General features: G+C 43.2%; 1 protein-coding gene across 2 annotated transcripts in view; it reads right to left on the bottom strand.

Moving 5' to 3' along the window:
- The window catches only part of sgcb (sarcoglycan, beta (dystrophin-associated glycoprotein)), a 41,140-nt gene that overhangs the window by 13,015 nt on the left and 8,966 nt on the right, over positions 1–19,159 (bottom strand). For both annotated transcript variants that reach the window (XM_068035485.1, XM_068035477.1), the window contains exons 3-4: positions 9,227–9,412; positions 4,985–5,176 (exon numbers count right to left, since the gene is read on the bottom strand). In XM_068035485.1, the coding sequence (XP_067891586.1) occupies positions 4,985–5,176; positions 9,227–9,412 (378 nt within the window). The remainder of the gene's footprint in view (positions 1–4,984; positions 5,177–9,226; positions 9,413–19,159) is intronic.

The following is a 19,159-nucleotide window of genomic DNA, read 5'->3' as shown; positions in this document are numbered from 1 at the left end:
GTCAAGAGTATTTCTTAAATGGTAACAGATTAGAAAGTGTAGATGTACAAAAGGGACCTGGGTCTCCTTGTCAATAAGTCACTGAAAGCTAACATGCAGGTGCAGCAAGCAATAGGAAGGCTAATGGTATGTTAGCCTTTATCGCAACAGCATTTGAGTAGAGGAATAGTGAAGTCTTGCTTCAATTGTATAGACCCTTGGTTAGACTGCACCTGGAGTACTGTGTGCAGTTTTGGTCCCCTTACCTTAGGAAGGATATTATTGCCATCGAGGGAGTGCAACGAAGGTTCACCAGACTTGTTCCTATGAAGAGAGATTGGGGAAACTGGGCCTGTATTCTCCAGAATTTCGAAGAATGAGAGGTGATCTCACTGAAACCTACAAAATACTTAAAGGGAGGAGTAACAGGAATGCAGAGTACTGGGCTAATGGGAAGATTCTTGGTAGTGTAGATGAACTGAGAGATCTTGGTGTCCAGGTGCATAAATCCCTGAAGGTTGCTACCCAGGTTAATAGGGCTGTTAAGAAGGCATATGGTGTGTTAGCTTTTATTAGTAGGGGGATCGAGTTTCGGAGCCACGAGGTCATGCTGCAGCTGTACAAAACTCTGCTGAGACCGCACCTGGAGTATTGCGTGCAGTTCTGGTCACCGCATTATAGGAAGGATGTGGAAGCTATGGAAAGGGTGCAGAGGAGATTTACTAGGATGTTGCCTGGTATGGAGGGAAGGTCTTATGAGGAAAGGCTGAGGGACTTGAGGTTGTTTTCGTTGGAGAGAAGGAGGAGGAGAGGTGACTTAATAGAGACATATAAGATAATCAGAGGGTTAGATAGGGTGGATAGTGAGAGTCTTTTTCCTCGGATGGTGATGGCAAACACGAGGGGACATAGCTTTAAGTTGAGGGGTGATAGATATAGGACAGATGTCAGAGGTAGTTTCTTTACTCAGAGAGTAGTAGGGGCGTGGAACGCCCTGCCTGCAACAGTAGTAGACTCGCCAACTTTAAGGGCATTTAAGTGGTCATTGGATAGACATATGGATGAAAATGGAATAGTGTAGGTCAGATGGTTTCACAGGTCGGCGCAACATCGAGGGTCGAAGGGCCTGTACTGCGCTGTAATGTTCTAAAAAAAAAAAAAATTGGGTCGATGCAGCTCAGATGTTTCCCCTGGCTGGGGAATCTAGAACCACGGGACACAATTTCAAAATAAGGGGGAAGTCACTTAGGACAGAGATGAGGAGAAATTTCTTTACTCAGAGGGTTGTGAATCTTTGGAATTCTCTACCCCAGAGGGCTGTGGAAGCTCAGACATTGAGTATGTTTAAAGCAGAGATTGACAGATTTCTAAATACAAATGACATAAGGGGATATGAGGATAGTGTGGGAAAAAGGCATTGAAGTGGATGATCAGCTATGACCATAATGAAAGGCGAAGCAAGCTCGATGGGCTAAATGGCCTACTCCTGCTCCTATGTTCCTAATGCACCATGACACAGAGAATACCATTCATAACTTTGGTTTGGGATATTTTTGTCCTGGTTTGGGGGGTGGGCAGAAACCCAATCGGAAAGTTTCAAACAGGCTGTTGCAGGAACTTATAGACATGGATTTACATACGAACATATGAATTAGGAGCAGGAGTAGGCCACTAGGCCCCTTGAGCCATTCAACAAGATCATGAAGTCCCGGCTACCCCCAATAACCTTTCACCCCCTTATCAAGAAACTATCTACCTCTGTCTTAAAAATATTCAAAGACTCTGCTTCCACCACCTTTTGAGGAAGAGTTCCAAAGACTCACGACCCTCAGAGAAAGAATTCCTCCTCAACATCATCTTAAATGGGCGATCCCTTATTTTTAAATAGTGACCCCTTGTTCTAAATTCTCCCAGAAGAGGAAACATCCTTTCCATATCCAGCCTGTCAAGACCCCTCAGAACCTTATATGTTTCTACCAAGCCGCCTCTTACTCTGCTAAACTCCAGCGGATACAAACTTAGCCTGTCCAACATTTCCTCATAAGACAACCCGTCCATTCCAGGTATTAGTCCAGTACACCTTCCCTGAATGCTTCCAATGCATTTACATACTTCTTTAAATAAGGAGACCAATACTGTACACATACTCCCCAAAGCCTGTCCACCATCTACAAGGCACAAGTCAAGAGAGTGTGATGGAATACTCTCCACTTGCCTGGATGGGTGCATTGAAGGAAAAATAAGATCAGCAATATAATGGATGTTAAATACTATTCATTTTTGTTTTCCCATCTGTAAAATTATGACACCAAGATCACTAGCAATGACACACAAAGTGACTGCAGACTAGACATACTAAGATTACAACACTCAAGAAGGTCGACGCCATCCAGGACAAAGATGCCCGCTTGATTGGCACCCCATCTACCAACATTCACTCCTTCCATCGACACAGAGTGGCACCAATGTGTACCATCTACAAGATGCACTGTAGCAACGCACCAAGGCTCCTTAGACAGCACCTTCCAAACCCAAGACCTCTACCACCTAGAAGGACAAGGGCAGCAAAAGCATGGGAACGCCATCACCTGCAAGTTCCCCTCCAAGTCACATTCCATTCTGACTTGGAACTATATCGCCGTTCCTTCACTGTCGCTGGGTCAAAATCCTGGAACTCCCTTCCTAACAGCACTGTGGGTGTACCTACCTCACATGGACTGCAGCGATTGAAGAAGACAGCTCACCACCACCTTCCCAACAGCAATTAGGGATGGGCAATAAATGCTGGCCTGGCCAGTGACACCCACATCCCATGAACGAATAAAAAAAAAAGTACTCCAGATGAGGTCTCACCAATGCCCTGTGTAACTGACGCATAACCTCTCTACTTTTGTATTCGATTCCCCTCGCAATAAATGATAACATTCTATTAGCTTTCCTAATTACTTGCAGTACCTGCATACTAACCTTTTGCGATTCATACACTAGGACACCCAGATCCGTCTGCATCTCAGAGCTCTGCAATCTCTCACTATTTAGATAACATGCTTCTTTTTTATTCTTCCTGCCAAAATGGACAATTTCACATTTTCCCACATTATACTCCATTTACCAGATCTTTGCCCACTCACTTAACCTACATCACATTGTAGCCTCCTTATGTCCTCTTCACAACTTACTTTCCTACCTATCTTTGTGTTATCAGCAAATTTAGCAACCATACCTTCAGTCCCCTTCATCCAAGTCATTTATATAAATTGTAAAAAGTTGAGGCCCCAGCACCGATCCCTGTGGCACACCACTTGTTACGTCTTGCCAACCAGAAAATGACCCATTTATGCTTACTCTGTTTCCTGTTAGCTAGCCAATCTTCTATCCATGGCACTATGTTACCCCCTAAACCATGATCTTTTATTTTCCACAATAACCTTTGATGTGGCACCTTATCAAATGCCTTCTGGAAATGTAAGTACAGTACATCCACCCAGTTCCCCTTTATCTACAGCACATGTTACTTCTTCAAAGAACTCCAATAAATTGATTAAGCATGATTACCTTTTCACAAAACCATGATGACTCTGCCTGATTACTTTGAATTTTTCTAAGTGCCCTGCTATAACGTCTTTCATAATAGCTTCTAACATTTTCCCTATGACAGATGTTAAACTAACTGGCCTGTAATGTCCTGCTTTCCGTCTCCCTCCCTTTTTGAATAAAGGAGTTACATTGGTGATTTGAGAAGCAACAACACATTCAATGTCTTTGGAGAAAGAAAAAGGTAAAGATAGGACACTAATTTGCAAGGATGACATGAAAGGGCTGGGTTTTTTCTTTGAGATGGGGTTGATGATGACAGTTTTAGGGTAAACAATGTATAAGAGGGAATCTTATGTTTACAATGTCAGCTTGCATGGGACCAGGAAGGAAAGCTGATGATCATCAGTTTTGTGGGTAGGAGGTAGAAGGATTAGGAAATGGTTCATGTAAACAAGATGAGCATGAAGAGATTCCTAAAGAATCAGCGAGGGCATGGGGGAGAAACTAGAAATAGACTGGGATTCAGAGCTCGGGTGGGCAGCAGCAGAGGCAGCTGAACAGATTGTCTCTATCTTAGTGACAAATAAGTTCATGAGTTCATCACACTTGTTAGTGAAGGGAGAAAGTGCCGTTTAAGGAGAAAGTTGGTGATGCAGAAAAGAAGATGAGGGTTATCTTAGCTCTCTAGCATGATTCTAGATTAGTGTGTGAAATAAAAAAGACAATTCAGTAATCATGCTATCATGAAATACATTTTTTTGAATTTTTGATTTATTTCAATTTATTTATTTTGGACATTAGAAATTTCAATTACGCAGAAAGAAAAGTGGTGAATGAAACCACTTTGGGTGGCACAGTGGTTAGCACCGCAGCCTCACAGCTCCAGCGACCATGGTTCGGTTCTGGGTACTGCCTGTGCGGAGTTTGCAAGTTCTCCCTGTGACTGCGTGGGTTTCCGCCGGCTGCTCCGGTTTCCTCCCACAGCCAAAGACTTGCAGGTTGATAGGTAAATTGGCCACAGTAAATTGCCCCTAGTATAGGTAGGTGGTAGGAGAATGGTGGGGATGTGGTAGGGAATATGGGATTAATGTAGGATTAGTATAAATGGGCGGTTGTTGGTTGGCACAGACTCGGTGGGCCGAAGGGCCTGTTTCAGTGCTGTATGTCTCTATGACTCTAACAATTTTCAGAAACCATTCTGCATGATTTATGGGAGCTCAGTGACCAGATTATAATATCACATGGTGATATACCCTCTCAATAAAATAGCAGCTACTGTGTGTGAATTGGCATGAAATATTGAACATTGAAAAAATAACATATTGAACACTAATATAAAAACAAGAAATGCTGGAGATACTCAGCAGGTCTGGCAGCATCTGTGGAAAGAGAAGCAGAGTTAACGTTTCAGGTCAGTGACCCTTCTTCGGAACTTCCGCAGTATTTTGCTTTTATATTGAACACTAACCCTCTCTGTGGATGCCTTTTGTACATTCAGTGTCTTCACACCTTTGGGCAAACGGAACTCATGGGTATCATAGTCAGTGCTGAAAACAGTTTTCTGGGTCCGGGGATCAACAAAAGACATGCCAATGTCACTGGTGATGGAGGTTTTGTCCTTCTCTACACTGAGCTTGGTTGTTCCATGCTGAAACACCACCTAAAGTGGCATAGAGACAAAAGTTATTATGAATCTATAGGTCAATTAATATACAACATGAAGAAGAATTGCACAGTAACTCATCCAGGTTTGTTTTTCTTTGCCATCTTTCAGGTTACCGAATAAATAATCTAAATAAAAATTTGGCTGGTTGGCAGAGGGGCAGGTTTTAGGATCGCATCCACTAGACTTGCTCCAACAAGGTAAGTTTTCAATTTTAGCTATGTTGTTGGAAAGAGGCAGCAAGTGTAAACCAGGCACTTCCCCACAGGGCAGGAAAGAAAATATCCTCGGGTAATCTGATGCATCACATGATTTTCTCAAAAAAACATAGGGAGAGATAGGGAAGCAGGTCAAATACCTTCTTTCCTCTCTCTCCAAAGATGAGGAATGGTATAGCAAACAAAGAAACCTAAAAAGGGAAATAAAAAGGTGCTCAATTTCTGGAATATACTGCACTATACTAATCCTAATAAATGTTTTGCACTGTAACCTATTGGATTTTAAATTACAGCATTATGTTTAAAGAATGATTTGGCACTGCTATATTGGCAAGTACCAATATGTTACTCATACTGTGCAGTATTAGTTGTATAAATACAATTTATTGTAATGTGACAATCATAACATTTTCACTGTTACTGATGCATACGCAAAAACTTCTTACACCTGGTAAGAATGTACATGCTTCTCTTACCAGTTAACTACTACTCAAAAAAAAAATTAAGATGTTACTATCACAAATACACACGGAATCAATAATAACCACATTCTCACTTAGCTAGTCAATGGTCATTATTCTTACTATTCACAGCACAATATTATTGCAGAAAGCGTCCACCAATATGGAGTTGTAATGCACCATTTATGTTGCAATTTTAACTGACCACATATACATACGCCATGGTTTCTATCACTAGACATCTGCAATTTGGTCACCACCCAGCCACAAACACACCAACAGCAGAAGACAAGTCATCTATGCATTCTGGACTGAAATCTGCGATACCGGCCCGCCAGTGTAAATGTCACAAGCGCACAGCTTGGTGTTGTGTTTGACCTGGAGATGATCTTTAGACCACACATCTGCTCCATCACTAAGTCTTCTTACTTCCACCCCCGTAATATCTCCCGACTCCTACCCTGCCTCAGCTTATCGGCTGCTGAAACCCTCATCCCTATCTTTGTTAGTCTAGATTGTTGACTATTCCAATGCTATCCTGGCCAGCCTCCTATCTACCACCCTACATAAACTTGTTCTCATCCAAAACTCTGCTGCTCATAGCTTAACTTGCAGCAAGTTTCGTTCACCCATCATTCCTGTGCTCGCTCCTTATGTGCCTCAGTGTCAAATTCTTTTTTTTAAATGGATAAAACTCTTATTAAGCAGCTGGGACGTTTTGCTACATCCAAAAGTGCTATTTAAATGCAAGTTTTGTTGTTAAGCTTTCAATTTTGTTTCTGAATATATAGTTAAAATCTACCCCATGCCCTTCCCTACTAACTCATTCCTTCCTGAACCTCTACAGTCTTTTTTTATTTTAAGAGGGTCCTCGATATTTGAAGTTGCTAGCACACCTCTATAATCTATTTCTGACAATTCAAAATCATATTTTATGCTAAAAATGTTAATTATCCAATAACAAACTAATGTGAATATCAAAAATTGGGAAAATAGTACTAATTGAATGATCAGATAATTTGAATAAAGAAAAGTGAACTGTAGCTTTTCTGTGGTCTGGTGGCACGTGCCTGTCCAGATCTCTCTGAAACTGTTATCTTCATTAGCTTAAGCATGAATGTGGCTTGAAAATATTCCACTGAACCAATAATAACTTACTTTCATATAGCACCTTTAATATAGTAAATGTCCAAGGCATTTCACAGGAGTGTTATCAGACAAATATTGACACCGAGTCACATAAAGAGATACAAGCACAGATGACCAAAAGGTAGCTCTTAAGGAGCATCTTAAAGGAGGAGCAAGGCGGAGAAATTGAAGGAGGGAAGTCCAGGACTCAGGGCCTAGACTGTTGAAGGCATAACCATCAATGGTGAGGCGAAGGGAATACGGGTGCAAAAGAGGCCAGAACTGGAGGAATGCAGAGATCTCACAGGATTGCAGGCAGTTACAGAGATAAGGAGGGGCAAGGCTCCGGAGGGATGAGAATTTTAAATTTGTGTTGTTGCTGGATTGGGTGCCAGTGTAGGACAGTGAGCACAAACATGATGGGTGAGCATGACCAGGTGCGAGTTAGGATATGGGTAGCTGCAATTTATGGACAGTGGAAGAACGGAGATCAACCAGGAGAGCATTGGAATCATCAGGTCTGCAGTGCCAAAAGTATGGGTGACAGTTCCAGCAGATACTGAGTCAGGGGTGGAAAAGGGCATTGGCAGAGGTGGAAGTAGGTGGTCTTGGTGCTGAGAAAGGATACTGCGGAATGGACAAAGGAGGTGGGGGAAAACAAACAGGTCAGATGCTCAACTCAGGGTTAGGACGCAGATAAACAATCTGGTTCTGCCTTAGAGAGTGGCCAGGGAGGGGGATGGTTAGGGAAAAAAATGTATGGGGGTGGTAGTTGGTTTCGAGACAATGGCTTCCCAATATTAAATTGGAGGAAATTCCTGCTCATTCAAATCCTGGATGCCAGACAAGCAGCATAACAAATCAGATGTAGTGGAGGGGTCAAGAGAGATGGTGGTGAGGAAGAGCTGGGTATCATCACTTACATGTTGAATCTTGCATTGTGTTTCAGATGATGTCGCTGAGAGGCTGCATGTAGATAAGAACTAGCAAGATGCTGCATCAACATCCCACACAGAAGAGTGTCTGCACAGACTCATCGACAGGATTGCGGCTGCCTGCAACAAATTTGGCCTAACCATCAGCCTCAAGAAAACAAACATCATGGGACAGGGCATCAGAAATGCTCCATCCATCAATATCGGCGACCACGTTCTGAAAGTAGTTCAAGAGTTCACCTACCTAGGCTCAACTATCACTGGTAACCTGTCTCGATGCAGAAATCAACAAGCGCATGGGAAAGGCGTCCGCTGCTATGTCCAGACTGGCCAAGAGAGTGTGGGAAAATGGCGCACTTACACGGAACACAAAAGTATATCAAGCCTGGGCCCTCAGTACCTTGCTCTACGTCAGCGAGGCCTGGACAACGCATGTCAGCCAAGAGCGAAGTCTCAACTCATTCCACCTTCGCTGCCTCCGGAGAATCCTTGGCATCAGGTGGCAGGACCGTATCTCCAACGCAGAAGTCCTTGTGGCGGCCAACATCCCCAGCATATACACCCTACCGAGCCAGCGGTGCTTGGGATGGCTGGGCCATGTGAGCCACATGGAAGATGGCAGGATTCCCAAGGATGCATTGTACAGTGAGCTCGTCACTGGTATCAGACCCAATGGCCGTCCATGTCTCAGCTTTAAAGAAGTCTGCAAACGCGACATGAGGTCCTGTGACATTAACCACAAGTCGTGGGAGTCAGTTGCCTGTGATCGCCAGAGCTGGCGGACAGCTATAAAGGTGGGGCTAAAGAGTGGCGAGTCAAAGAGACTTAGCAGTTGGCAGGAAAAAAGACAGAAGTGCAAGGAGAGAGCCAACTGTGTAATGGCCCCGACAGCCAATTTTATCTGCAACGCCTGTGGAAGAGTCTGTCACTCTAGAATTGGCCTTTATAGCCACTCCAGGCGCTGTTCCACAAGCCACTGACCACCTCTAGGCGCTTACCCATTGTCTCTCTAGGCAAGGGGGCCAAAGAAGTTTCAGATGATGTCGCTGAGAGGCTGCATGTAGATGAGAACTAGGAAGAGGCCAAGGAGAGATCTTTGGGGGACTCTCGATGAATATTTTTGTATTTGTAGCCCCTCAGATATCACCCTGTTCACCCACTGTTTGTTCTGTTGGTTCACGTTTATGTCAACTCTCCATATCTCGTATAGAGCTTTGATAACCTTAGTATTTCTTCTGAACTCTATTCACATTGTTTACCCTTATTGTACTTGCAAAACTTTAAAATATAAAAAGTTGGGCTTACTGGTTGGTTGTTGCCAGTGATCAACAAGTCTTCATCTCTTCTGCCTCCCACAGTGCTCTTGTGCATGGGATATACCACTCCCATGTCAGACTCCTGTTTGAACCGTAGCAAACCTTCCTCGTGGAACTCCATACTATCACAGCCGTTGGGACCAATTCGAATTACAGCCCAGATAACAAGCGTAATCTGAAATAGTAACAGTCTTGTTAACCCCCCGCTCCCTTGTTAAATGAACATAATAAGGGATATCCCACTGTAACCTTTGCATAACTGTAAAGCTGATTGATGAGCAGTACAATCCAGCTATACTTTGTTTTAACATAAATTAACAATTTCAATTTCACCCACCTTTGAAGATTGTTATTTTATTTTGATACTTTGTTTAAAAAAGGTTGTACCAGACATTCATTCAACTAACTGGCTTCCAATACGAGCCTGAGATCTAGCGTTGCCAAGATGTTGGACTACTTCAAGTAAATAATTAGAATCATTTACACATAGGCAAAGTACTAGAGAGTGATACAAATATTTACAATTGTTTTCAAAATTATCCATTTTCAAAACATAACATTCTAAAGCTTATTTTGCCATAGGGAATTTTATGAACTCAGCTCTTATAAAAATAAACAGAAAATATCTGAAACAAAATCTCCACAGTGAAGCACTTAGAGACACATTCATATTAAAACCACAAATTCGTGCAAGTACACATTCAGACCAGCTGCTATGCGAGTTAAAATTCTTCAACAGATGTTAGATAGAACTATTAATTGTTTTAATACTTTTCATTGTGTCAGGCAAGCCCCCCATCTACCAAGACTGAGGCACACATTATTTCGCCACATGAACATTAAAACTTAAAATTGCAAGCCCCTGACTGGAAATACATTTGCATAGTACCAGACAGTGTTGGAACAATGAGGAACCAGTCCCTGCCCCACTGGTCAAACCAGTCGGCCACGTGACCACCTGCTGGCCAACTAGGCGAGTTTTAAATTGGAGAAACAGAATTTGAAGTCAGAAAGCCATGTGCTCCTGGTTGGAACAGAACCGCTCTCCAGTCCTGCCCGACTCCATCTCTTTCCCACGGAACTGAATCTTGTGAAAACACGTGAACCTCAAAGAGAGCAAAGTCTCCTATGTGAACAAGGTTTAAGAAGAACACTGGGCCCCGACGAGCAGCAAGATTACCTACAATCAAGTGAGCTCGAAGCACAGCTAAAAAAAACCCGTTAGAGACCGCCTCAAACTTTTCACCTTATAATTTCTTCTTCTCTTTGCATGTATCGCATGTGCATGCTAGTGTGGGCGTGTCGCATATCCATAGGCGTTAACCGTATTAGAGTTTAAGTTTAAGATTTAATAAATTTCACTCTTTCTTCTTTAAACCTAAGGAAGCCTGTCTGTGCTGATTTCTTTGCCTTATAATTGGAAAGCTGTGAACAAGATTCACAAAAAGGTGGAGCTCAAAACACAGTGTTTAAAATTAAACCCTGTTACAATGAGACCAGGTAAAGACAGTAAAAGACCCCTAGACACATTTCTCATCTGGTCATAACAATTGTGTCACATGAATTAGCTTCACCACTTGTTAATAGCACTCTATGCTCTGCGTCAGAAGGTCATCAGTTCATGAGTAGTGTCACTAGTATAAAGAGCCCAAAAATAACAGAATTAGAACAATAATTGGGAAGCAAGTAACTGTTCTAATCGATATTTTATTAAAATGCATGCTATGTATTATAATCACATTGAAGTTTAAAGTTTTTAAAAAATTATTTTTAATCAAGATTTATCAGAACAATGAGCATGAAAACATATTTATAATATAGTTGATGTGTATCCAAAGCGTTCTCAGGAGTTTGTCAGCAGATGCTATCTGTGACTTAGATCAGCTCAAGTCACCACATTTTAGGAAGGATGTGAGGGTCCTTGAGAGTGTGCAGAGGAAATTTATCAGAATGGTTCTAGGGATGGGGGATTTTAACTACAAGGTTAGGTTGGAGAAGTTGGAGCTGTTATCCTTGGAGCAGAGGAGGTTGAGGGGAGTCATCGAGAGATACAGCACCGAAACAGGCCCTTCGGCCCACCGAGTCTGTGCCGACCAACAACCACCTTTTAGCCCTCCTGACTCCTTGCTTAAGTTCCTTCCTATTTTCTTTATATTCCTCAAGGGCTTCGTGTGTTCCCAGCCTTCTAGCCCTTAAGCTTCCTTTTTCTTTTTGACTAGGCTCACAATATCTCTCATTATCCAAGGTTCCCAAAACGTGCCAGACTTATCCTTCTTCCTCACAGGAACATGCCGGTCCTGGCTTCTAATCAACTGACGTTTGAAAGACTCCCACATGTCAGATGTTGATTTACCCTCAAACAGCCGCCCCCAATCTAAATGCTTCAGTTCCTGCCTAATATTGTTATAATTAGCCTTCCCCCAGTTGAGCACCTTCACTCAAGGACTACACCTATCCTTATGCACAGGTATCTTAAAACTTATGGAATTATGGGTGGCACAGTGGCGCAGTGGTTAGCACCGCAGCCTCACAGCTCCAGCGTCCCGGGTTCAATTCTGGGTACTGCCCGTGTGGAGTTTGCAAGTTCTCCCTGTGTCTGCATGGGTTTCCTCCGGGTGCTCCGGTTTCCTCCCACAGCCAAAAAGACTTGCAGGTTGATAGGTAAATTGGCCATTATAAATTTCCCCTAGTATAGGTAGGTGGTAGGGGAATATAGGGACAGGTGAGGATGTGATAGGAATATGGGATTAGTGTAGGGTTAGTATAAATGGGTGGTTAATGGTCGGCACAGACTCGGTGGGCCGAAGGGCCTGTTTCAGTGCTGTATCTCTAAATCTAAAAATCTAAATCACCCATTTATACTCATCCTACATTACTCCCATATTCCTTACCACATCCCCACCATTCTCCTACCACCTACCTACACTAAGGGCAATTTACAATGGCCAATTTACCTATCAACCTGCAAGTCTTTGGCTGTGGGAGGAAACTGGAGCACCCGGCGGAAACCCACGCGGTCACAGGGAGAACTTGCAAACTCCGCACAGGCAGTACCCAGAACCGAACCACGGTCGTTGGAGCTGTGAGGCTGCGGTGCTAACCACTGCACGACCCCATTTGATAGAGTTGTACAAGATTATGACAGGTTTAGATAAGGTAGAAAAAGGAAAGCTGTTCCCATTAGCTGATGGTGCAAGGACTAGGGGACATAGATTTAAGGTTTTGAGCAAGAGATGAGGTGGGTATATGAGCAAGAACTTTTTTTACACCGCGAATGGTAATGACCTGGAACTCATTGCCTACGAGGGTGGTGGAAGTGGAGATGTTGAATGATCTCAAAAGGAAATTGGATGGCCATTTAAGGGAAATAAGCTTACAGGACTGTGGGGATAGAGCGGGGGAAATGGGACTGATTGGACTGCTCGAGAGCGCCAGCATGGGTTCAAAGGGCTGAATGGCCTCCTTCTATACCTTAATGGCTATGAAGTCAGGAGTCAAAAGCAGTACTGACTTGAGGTAAATAACCTATTTGAAAATACTCTTCTTGCTGTTATTTGCCCAAATTATTGCATTTACAGGTATTTCATTTTTGCCAACAGACCCTGCTAGTATGCATCCAAATAATTCTAAAAGCAAAATACTGTGGATGCTGGAGATCTGAAATAAAAACAGGAAGTGCTGGAAATACCCAACTTAGCAGGTCTGGCAGCATCTGTGGAGAGAGAAACAGAGTTAACATTTCAGGTCTGTGACCTTTCATCAGAATGCAGCAGTATGCATTCACATTGCACTATGGCAGTATCCCATGCAGAAATGAAGCAGTGAAACAACTATAAAAAAAAAGGGTAACAAGTGGCTCAAATTACACAATAAGAACATACTGATGATACAACATCCTCAATTATTATCTGATGCAGTTTTAGGTAAATGATTACCAACATAAAAGCAGCAAGGGGACGATCCATCCTTTGCACACATTTGTACTGGAGACAATGCGATTACACTGACAGTAACTATGGTACAAGTCTGTTATGGTCAACTGAGGAGGGGTCAAAGGGCTTCCCTCTTTTCCCTCGCCTTATTTCCTTGTTGACCACAACAGGTTTAATTCTTTCTTAAAGTGGTTGTACAGGCTAATTCAGTAGGTGTTTGATTACCTACTTGCTATGATCATAACAAGAACCAATCGGACAGGTTTTCTTGAGTTAACAAAGAGTAACTTTATTGTACCTAAATTGAACTAATAAAAATTATAAACAATGTGCCAACTTTCACTCACATACACACTTGTTACGACCAGGTGAGAAGGGGTCTAAGGGTTCCCTCTCAGCCTTTGCCCGGTTTAACTGTAACAGGGTTTAATTTTAGAAACACCGTGTTTAGCAAACCCCTCAGTGAATCCTTGTTCACTGCTCCAATTGTAAGGGCAAAGAAATCAGACAGATTTCCTTAGATTTAAACAAGAAAGGTAGAAGTCTATTAATCTTAAACTCTAATCCGGTCAATGACTACGAATATGCAACATGGCCACACTACTATGCATACGTGATAAACACACACACAGGTACAGACAGATAAAGTAGAAAAGAATAAACGGGAAAAGTTTGAGGCAATAGATGCATTCCTATTTTACTGTCCTTTGAATATGCAGTGGAGTCTTTGGTTGCCGGTAAATCCTCCAATTTGTTGGGGCCCAGTGCACGCTTCAACTTGTTTCGAGGTGGGAGTCTTTTCTCTCTTGAGGTTTACGTGTCTTCCATGGGTCCGGTGGCTTAGGAGAAAGCGGGAGAGAGTGGCTTCCTTGTTCCAGCTTCAGTTGCGAACTGCCTTCTGTTCCTTTCTCTGTGGCACAATTCAAAAAACCCTAGGTTGTCCAGCAGGTTAGTCAAGTGACTAGCTCCTTATTTGGAACAGTCTCACCTGCGAGGTTTGTGGATTGTATTACCTTAGCAGTCTCTGGAATGCGCTTCCTTACACCTTCAATGTCTGGTGATCAAAACCCATTTGGGTTAATTGGAGCAGGGAATAGTCCTTTGTCTCCACAAGCAGCATCTATTTAGTATGCAAATGTCCTTCCAGCCCAGTGTCTGGTGATCTTTAAACAAGTTATTTCTTCACTCCAGCAACAGTTTAAAATCAATGCTCATATGACAAAATTAATATGCCTCATTCTTGGCACACTAGAGGTTTACACACATACAAATAGCTTAGAGTAGGGAAAGGTAGATTGGTTGAGTTAAAGTCCATAAAAAAGGTATACAATCTGTGGAGTTTGGTGATTTGGCTGGCTTCTAGCTGAATTCAGTGGCCCTGAGGCTTTTAGTTTGAAGAGGTAGATGACTAATTTGCGCAAGCCTCTTGGAGATAGCGATGCGGATGATTTCCACCAAGGGGTTTGTGATTGCTGCCGGAATATGCAAAGGTGGTCAGTCAGCAGGCAGGATTTGAAAGCTTGCACGCTGGAATGGAGAGCGAGAGAGCGCAAGAGCGAGTGAGAGGTAGTCAACTTAAGGTGCCAGCAAAATCATTCTTTTAGCTGGTCATTTAAAAATGTCTTTTTTTGAAAAAACATAAATTCAGATCTCCAGTCAGTGGATTAATTATCATTCAACAAAGCACATTGGTGTAACAAAGTTCCATAAATTTGATGTACCCAATCAATGTTTTGGAGATAGAATTTAACCATTTAATGTGTCGGTATTAGGCTTGTACAAAACAAAAACACTAATTTGCATAGTTCCTCGAGTCTTCTTCATAATCATAATCAACATTTGCATGGGTACTGTTACGACCAGGTGAGAAATGTGTCCAGGGGTCTTTTACTGTCTTTACCTGGTCTCATTGTAACAGGGTTTAATTTTAAACACACAGTGTTTTGAGCTCCCCCTTTGTGAATTCTTGTTCACAGCTTTCCAATTATAAGGCAAAGGAATGAGCACAAACAGGCTTTCTTTGGTTTAAAGAAGAAAAGTGAAATTTATTAAACTTACTTAAACTCCAATACAGTTCACGCCTACGGATGTACGATGTGCCCACGCGAGCATGCACATGCGATATACACATGCAGATAGGGACAGAAAAAAGAAAAGATAAAGTGGAACAGTTTGAGGCAATACCTTGTTACTGTGCTTCACTCATGGTATAGTCCTTTTGTAGGTAATTCTTGTGTTTCGTTGGGGCCCAGTATTCTGCTTAAACCTTGTCCACACAGGAAACTTTTCTCTCTTTGAGGTTCACGTGTCTTCACAAGATTCAGTTCCCGCAGAGATGAGCAGGCAGACAGGAGAGGAGGTAATTCTTGCTTCAGTTCCAGGAGCATGCGATGTTCTGAGTTCAAATTCTGTTTTTCCAGTTTAAAACTCCCCTAGTTGGCCAGCAGGTGGTCACGTGACCAACTGGTTTGACCAGGTATCTTTTGTGTATTGGGGCGGGGACTGGTTCCCTTTGTTTCAACACCGTCTGGTACTGTGCAAACATCCTTCCAACCAGGGGCTTGCTATTTTAAGTTTTAATGTTCATGTGGCGAAATAATGTGTGCCTCAGTCTTGGCAGGTGGAGGGTTTGCCTGACATCTCCACACCCAGGGGAATGAAATGCGATTTGAAGAAAAACGGCACATTTCATTACAGAGTTTGAGAGAAATATAAGATATAGAAAGAAAACCATGCATTTCTCTCATTCATTCACCAATCTTAAAGCTATTAAAACTGGTCTGCTCTGGGTGCCAGGGCTGCTTTAATTTTCTCTTTTTGTTCCTCAGGAGAGTTAGTAGGGGGCGGGTCTATCCTGAACTCTGAGTCATGCAAAGACTTTTTACTTCAGGGAATGGGTAGTTCCCTTTTACTCTGTGGGGGTGGATTCTTTGTTACTCTTCCCTTTGTTCTCTGGGACACTCCTAACTGCAGGTATTTGCACAGACTTAACTGCATTCTCCTGTGACACTTTGACCAGGTGAGGCATCACCCTCACAGTTTCTGTGCTCCTGAGAGGTCTCTCTGTCTCTGCAGGTTCCTGTAAATGTTGTTAGCAACTCTGGTTGGTGCTTCTAGAGTCTGCATTTGGGATCTAACTTCTAACATTTTTCGGGGTTGGTTGACCGGACAGTAGGGGTTTTCATTCAAGATTTTTCCCGGACTTCCTTGAACCTGCCCTTTTGGTCACATTTTCCCCTTCTCTTTCTAAATTTTTGCCAACCATCTACCTGCCTGTCACCTTTTGTTCTCGGCAGGGGTCCCTTATAGCTCACCAGCCCTCTGCTGCAGGGTCCTCCTAACACTGGTATATGACTTAGGGGTGCAGGTTTCACTGTAGATTGGGGTTTCTCCTCAACCTGCCACATGTGGCAACTCCTGCAGTACTCCACCACATCTTTGTGGAGTATTGGCCAGTCAAACTGCTGTCTTTTGCAGGCTTTGGTCTTTCGTATACCGGCATGTACAGCCACTGTAGTCTTGTGGGCTCTTATTTCTTCTCGGTACCCCTGTGGTACCACTAACTGGTGAACTGCTGTCTACTCCTTGCTCTCAGGACTGTGAGGAGAACTCAATTTCCTCATTACCTCATTCTTTAAATAGTAGCAATCAAGCACTCCCTCTGCTTCACTTTCAGACTGGGCAGCCTGTGCTAATTCTTGCAATACTGGGTCGGCTCACTGAGCTTCAGCTAGGGAAAATCCATTTAATTCATTCCCTGGCTCTCCTAACTTTCTAAAGAAAGTCTCGGACAAGCAGACCTCATGGTCACTTGCCTGCAGTGCCACTGCAGTCTCCTCTGGGGGGGGGGCCTGGTTTGTTCATGGCCTGACCCACTACACATCCAGAGAAACTGCAGGAGACTGTCTCCTGCCACCGCCCTGTCTCTTTGACCTCCTGCGGTCTTTCTTTCACTACTGGTGGGGGGGGGGGAATGCTACCACCTTCACCCCTGCAAGCTCATTACCAAGGAGGTCAACCCCATCCACAGGCAAACTAGGGACAATTCCTACAGTCATTGGTCCCGAAACTAGGTCGCACTCCAATTGCACCCAGTGTACAGGTACAGGCATACACTGCCCTCCAATACCATTCACCACCATTTTGGTGTTCACTGCACTCTCTGGGGAAAGGGATTTGGTGGCCCGTGTCCCTCACAATCACTTGCTTGCCCCACTCGAGGGATTATGGGGTTATTTTCCCTTCAAACACAAAACTCTGATAACTTTTCCTGCACTGGCCATAGTAAGCTTCCTGGGTTGCACTCTTGCTGCAGTTAAAGCCACAGCTTGTTCTGTGTTTTCCATCAGGGTTCCCGTCTGTGCTGAGCGGGTGTGCCCTGATTAACCCTATGGTTTCCCCTTTAGTTTCCAGCAGTCAGCTTTTAAATGCCCTGCTTTATTACAACGGAAGCACACAGGTCTCCGGGTCTCATTCTTGCTCACAGCACCTTCCTTTTTGGCTAGAGGAGGACCCAGTGTCTCCTGCTTTCCTTTCTCTTCCTGGACTTCAATCACCCTCCCACCCTTTGTCCTTTTCGGATTTGTGAGCAGGAAAGGTTCTCCCCTGGCAAACCGACTTATAAATTAAAGCAAATTCATCGGCCAAAACATTTCCTTGCCGGGCTCCCTGAACCCTCTGTTCCTCTACATGGGTTTTTATTGAGAATGGGAGAGAGTTTTTAAATTCCTCTAACAGGATTACTTCTCTGAGAATCTCATAGCTGAGTTGTATTTTTAAAGCCCTCAGCCACTGGTCAATAACCAGCTGCTTACTTCTTTCAAACTCCAGATAAGTTTGATTGGCTTGCTTTTTGAGGGTTCTAAACTTTTGGCGATAGGCTTCGGGTACTAATTCATATGCCCGAGGACAGCATTTTGGGTCAGTTCATAATTTGATGAACTCTCATCTGGCAACAGGAATAAACCTTTTCCAGTTAATTTGCTTTGCAGTAAAAGAGACCAGGTCTCAGCTGGCCATTTTAGCTGCCTTGCCAGTTTCTCAAACGACACAAAGAACGCTTCCACATCTTCCTCATTGAATTTTGGAACAAATTAAGCGAGTTTTAGCAATTTTGTACCCAGCCCTGAATTCTGCTCCTCCATATTGAGCATGCTTTCATTACGGTTACTCTGTCGCCCCCTAGTTAACTCAAGGCGCTTCAGCTCTCTCTCTTCGGATTCTTTCCAGAATATTCTTTCTTTCTCTCTCTCTCATTCTCCTGTCTTTTTTTTTAGAATTAGAATATTACAGCGCAGTACAGGCCCTTCGGCCCTCGATGTTGCGCCGATCATCTGACCTACACTATTCCATTTACATCCATATGTCTATCCAATGACCACTTAAATGCCCTTAAAGTTGGCGAGTCGATGTTTATTTTGAAAGGCTCTCTCTTTCTCCCTCTCCTGCCTCTCTCTCTCATTCCTGTGTCTCTCTCTTTTTACCTTTCCTCAAATTTAAGTTTCCTCTGTTCCAATTGTATCTTTGCTAACAATACCCTGTCAGATTCTGTTTCTACCACTGCTTCTGCTTCTTCAGATTCAAAGGAAAAATGGTGGGACACTAGCCTTAGGTGTTCAGACTTCCTCGCCTTGCCACGTACAGTGATCACGCACTGCTCAGCCATTTTTCTCAACTCCTCCATAGACAGTGCTTTTAACTTATCCCAAGTTACTTCACCCTGGCTTGGAGAGCTACTCGCTTCAGTTGCAGACATGTTAGTATTCAATCACACACAACCACAAGACAATGAATATTTTGCTCTTTTTGATTGGGAACAATTTGGCTTCCCAATTCCAATTTCACTTGTTCGTCTGTGGGTAAAATCCCAGACGCTAGCACTCAAATTCTGTTACGATCAGATGAGAAAAATGTCTAGGGGTTGTTACTATCTTCACCTGGTCTTACTGTAACAGGGTTTATTGTAACACTGTGTTTTGAGCTCCCCCTTT

This window comes from Heterodontus francisci, chromosome 1 (genome assembly GCF_036365525.1).
Source record: "Heterodontus francisci isolate sHetFra1 chromosome 1, sHetFra1.hap1, whole genome shotgun sequence".
NCBI lineage: Eukaryota > Metazoa > Chordata > Chondrichthyes > Heterodontiformes > Heterodontidae > Heterodontus > Heterodontus francisci.
The sequence above is the reverse complement of the archived record's forward strand: the minus strand, read 5'-3'. Positions and strand labels throughout refer to the sequence as shown.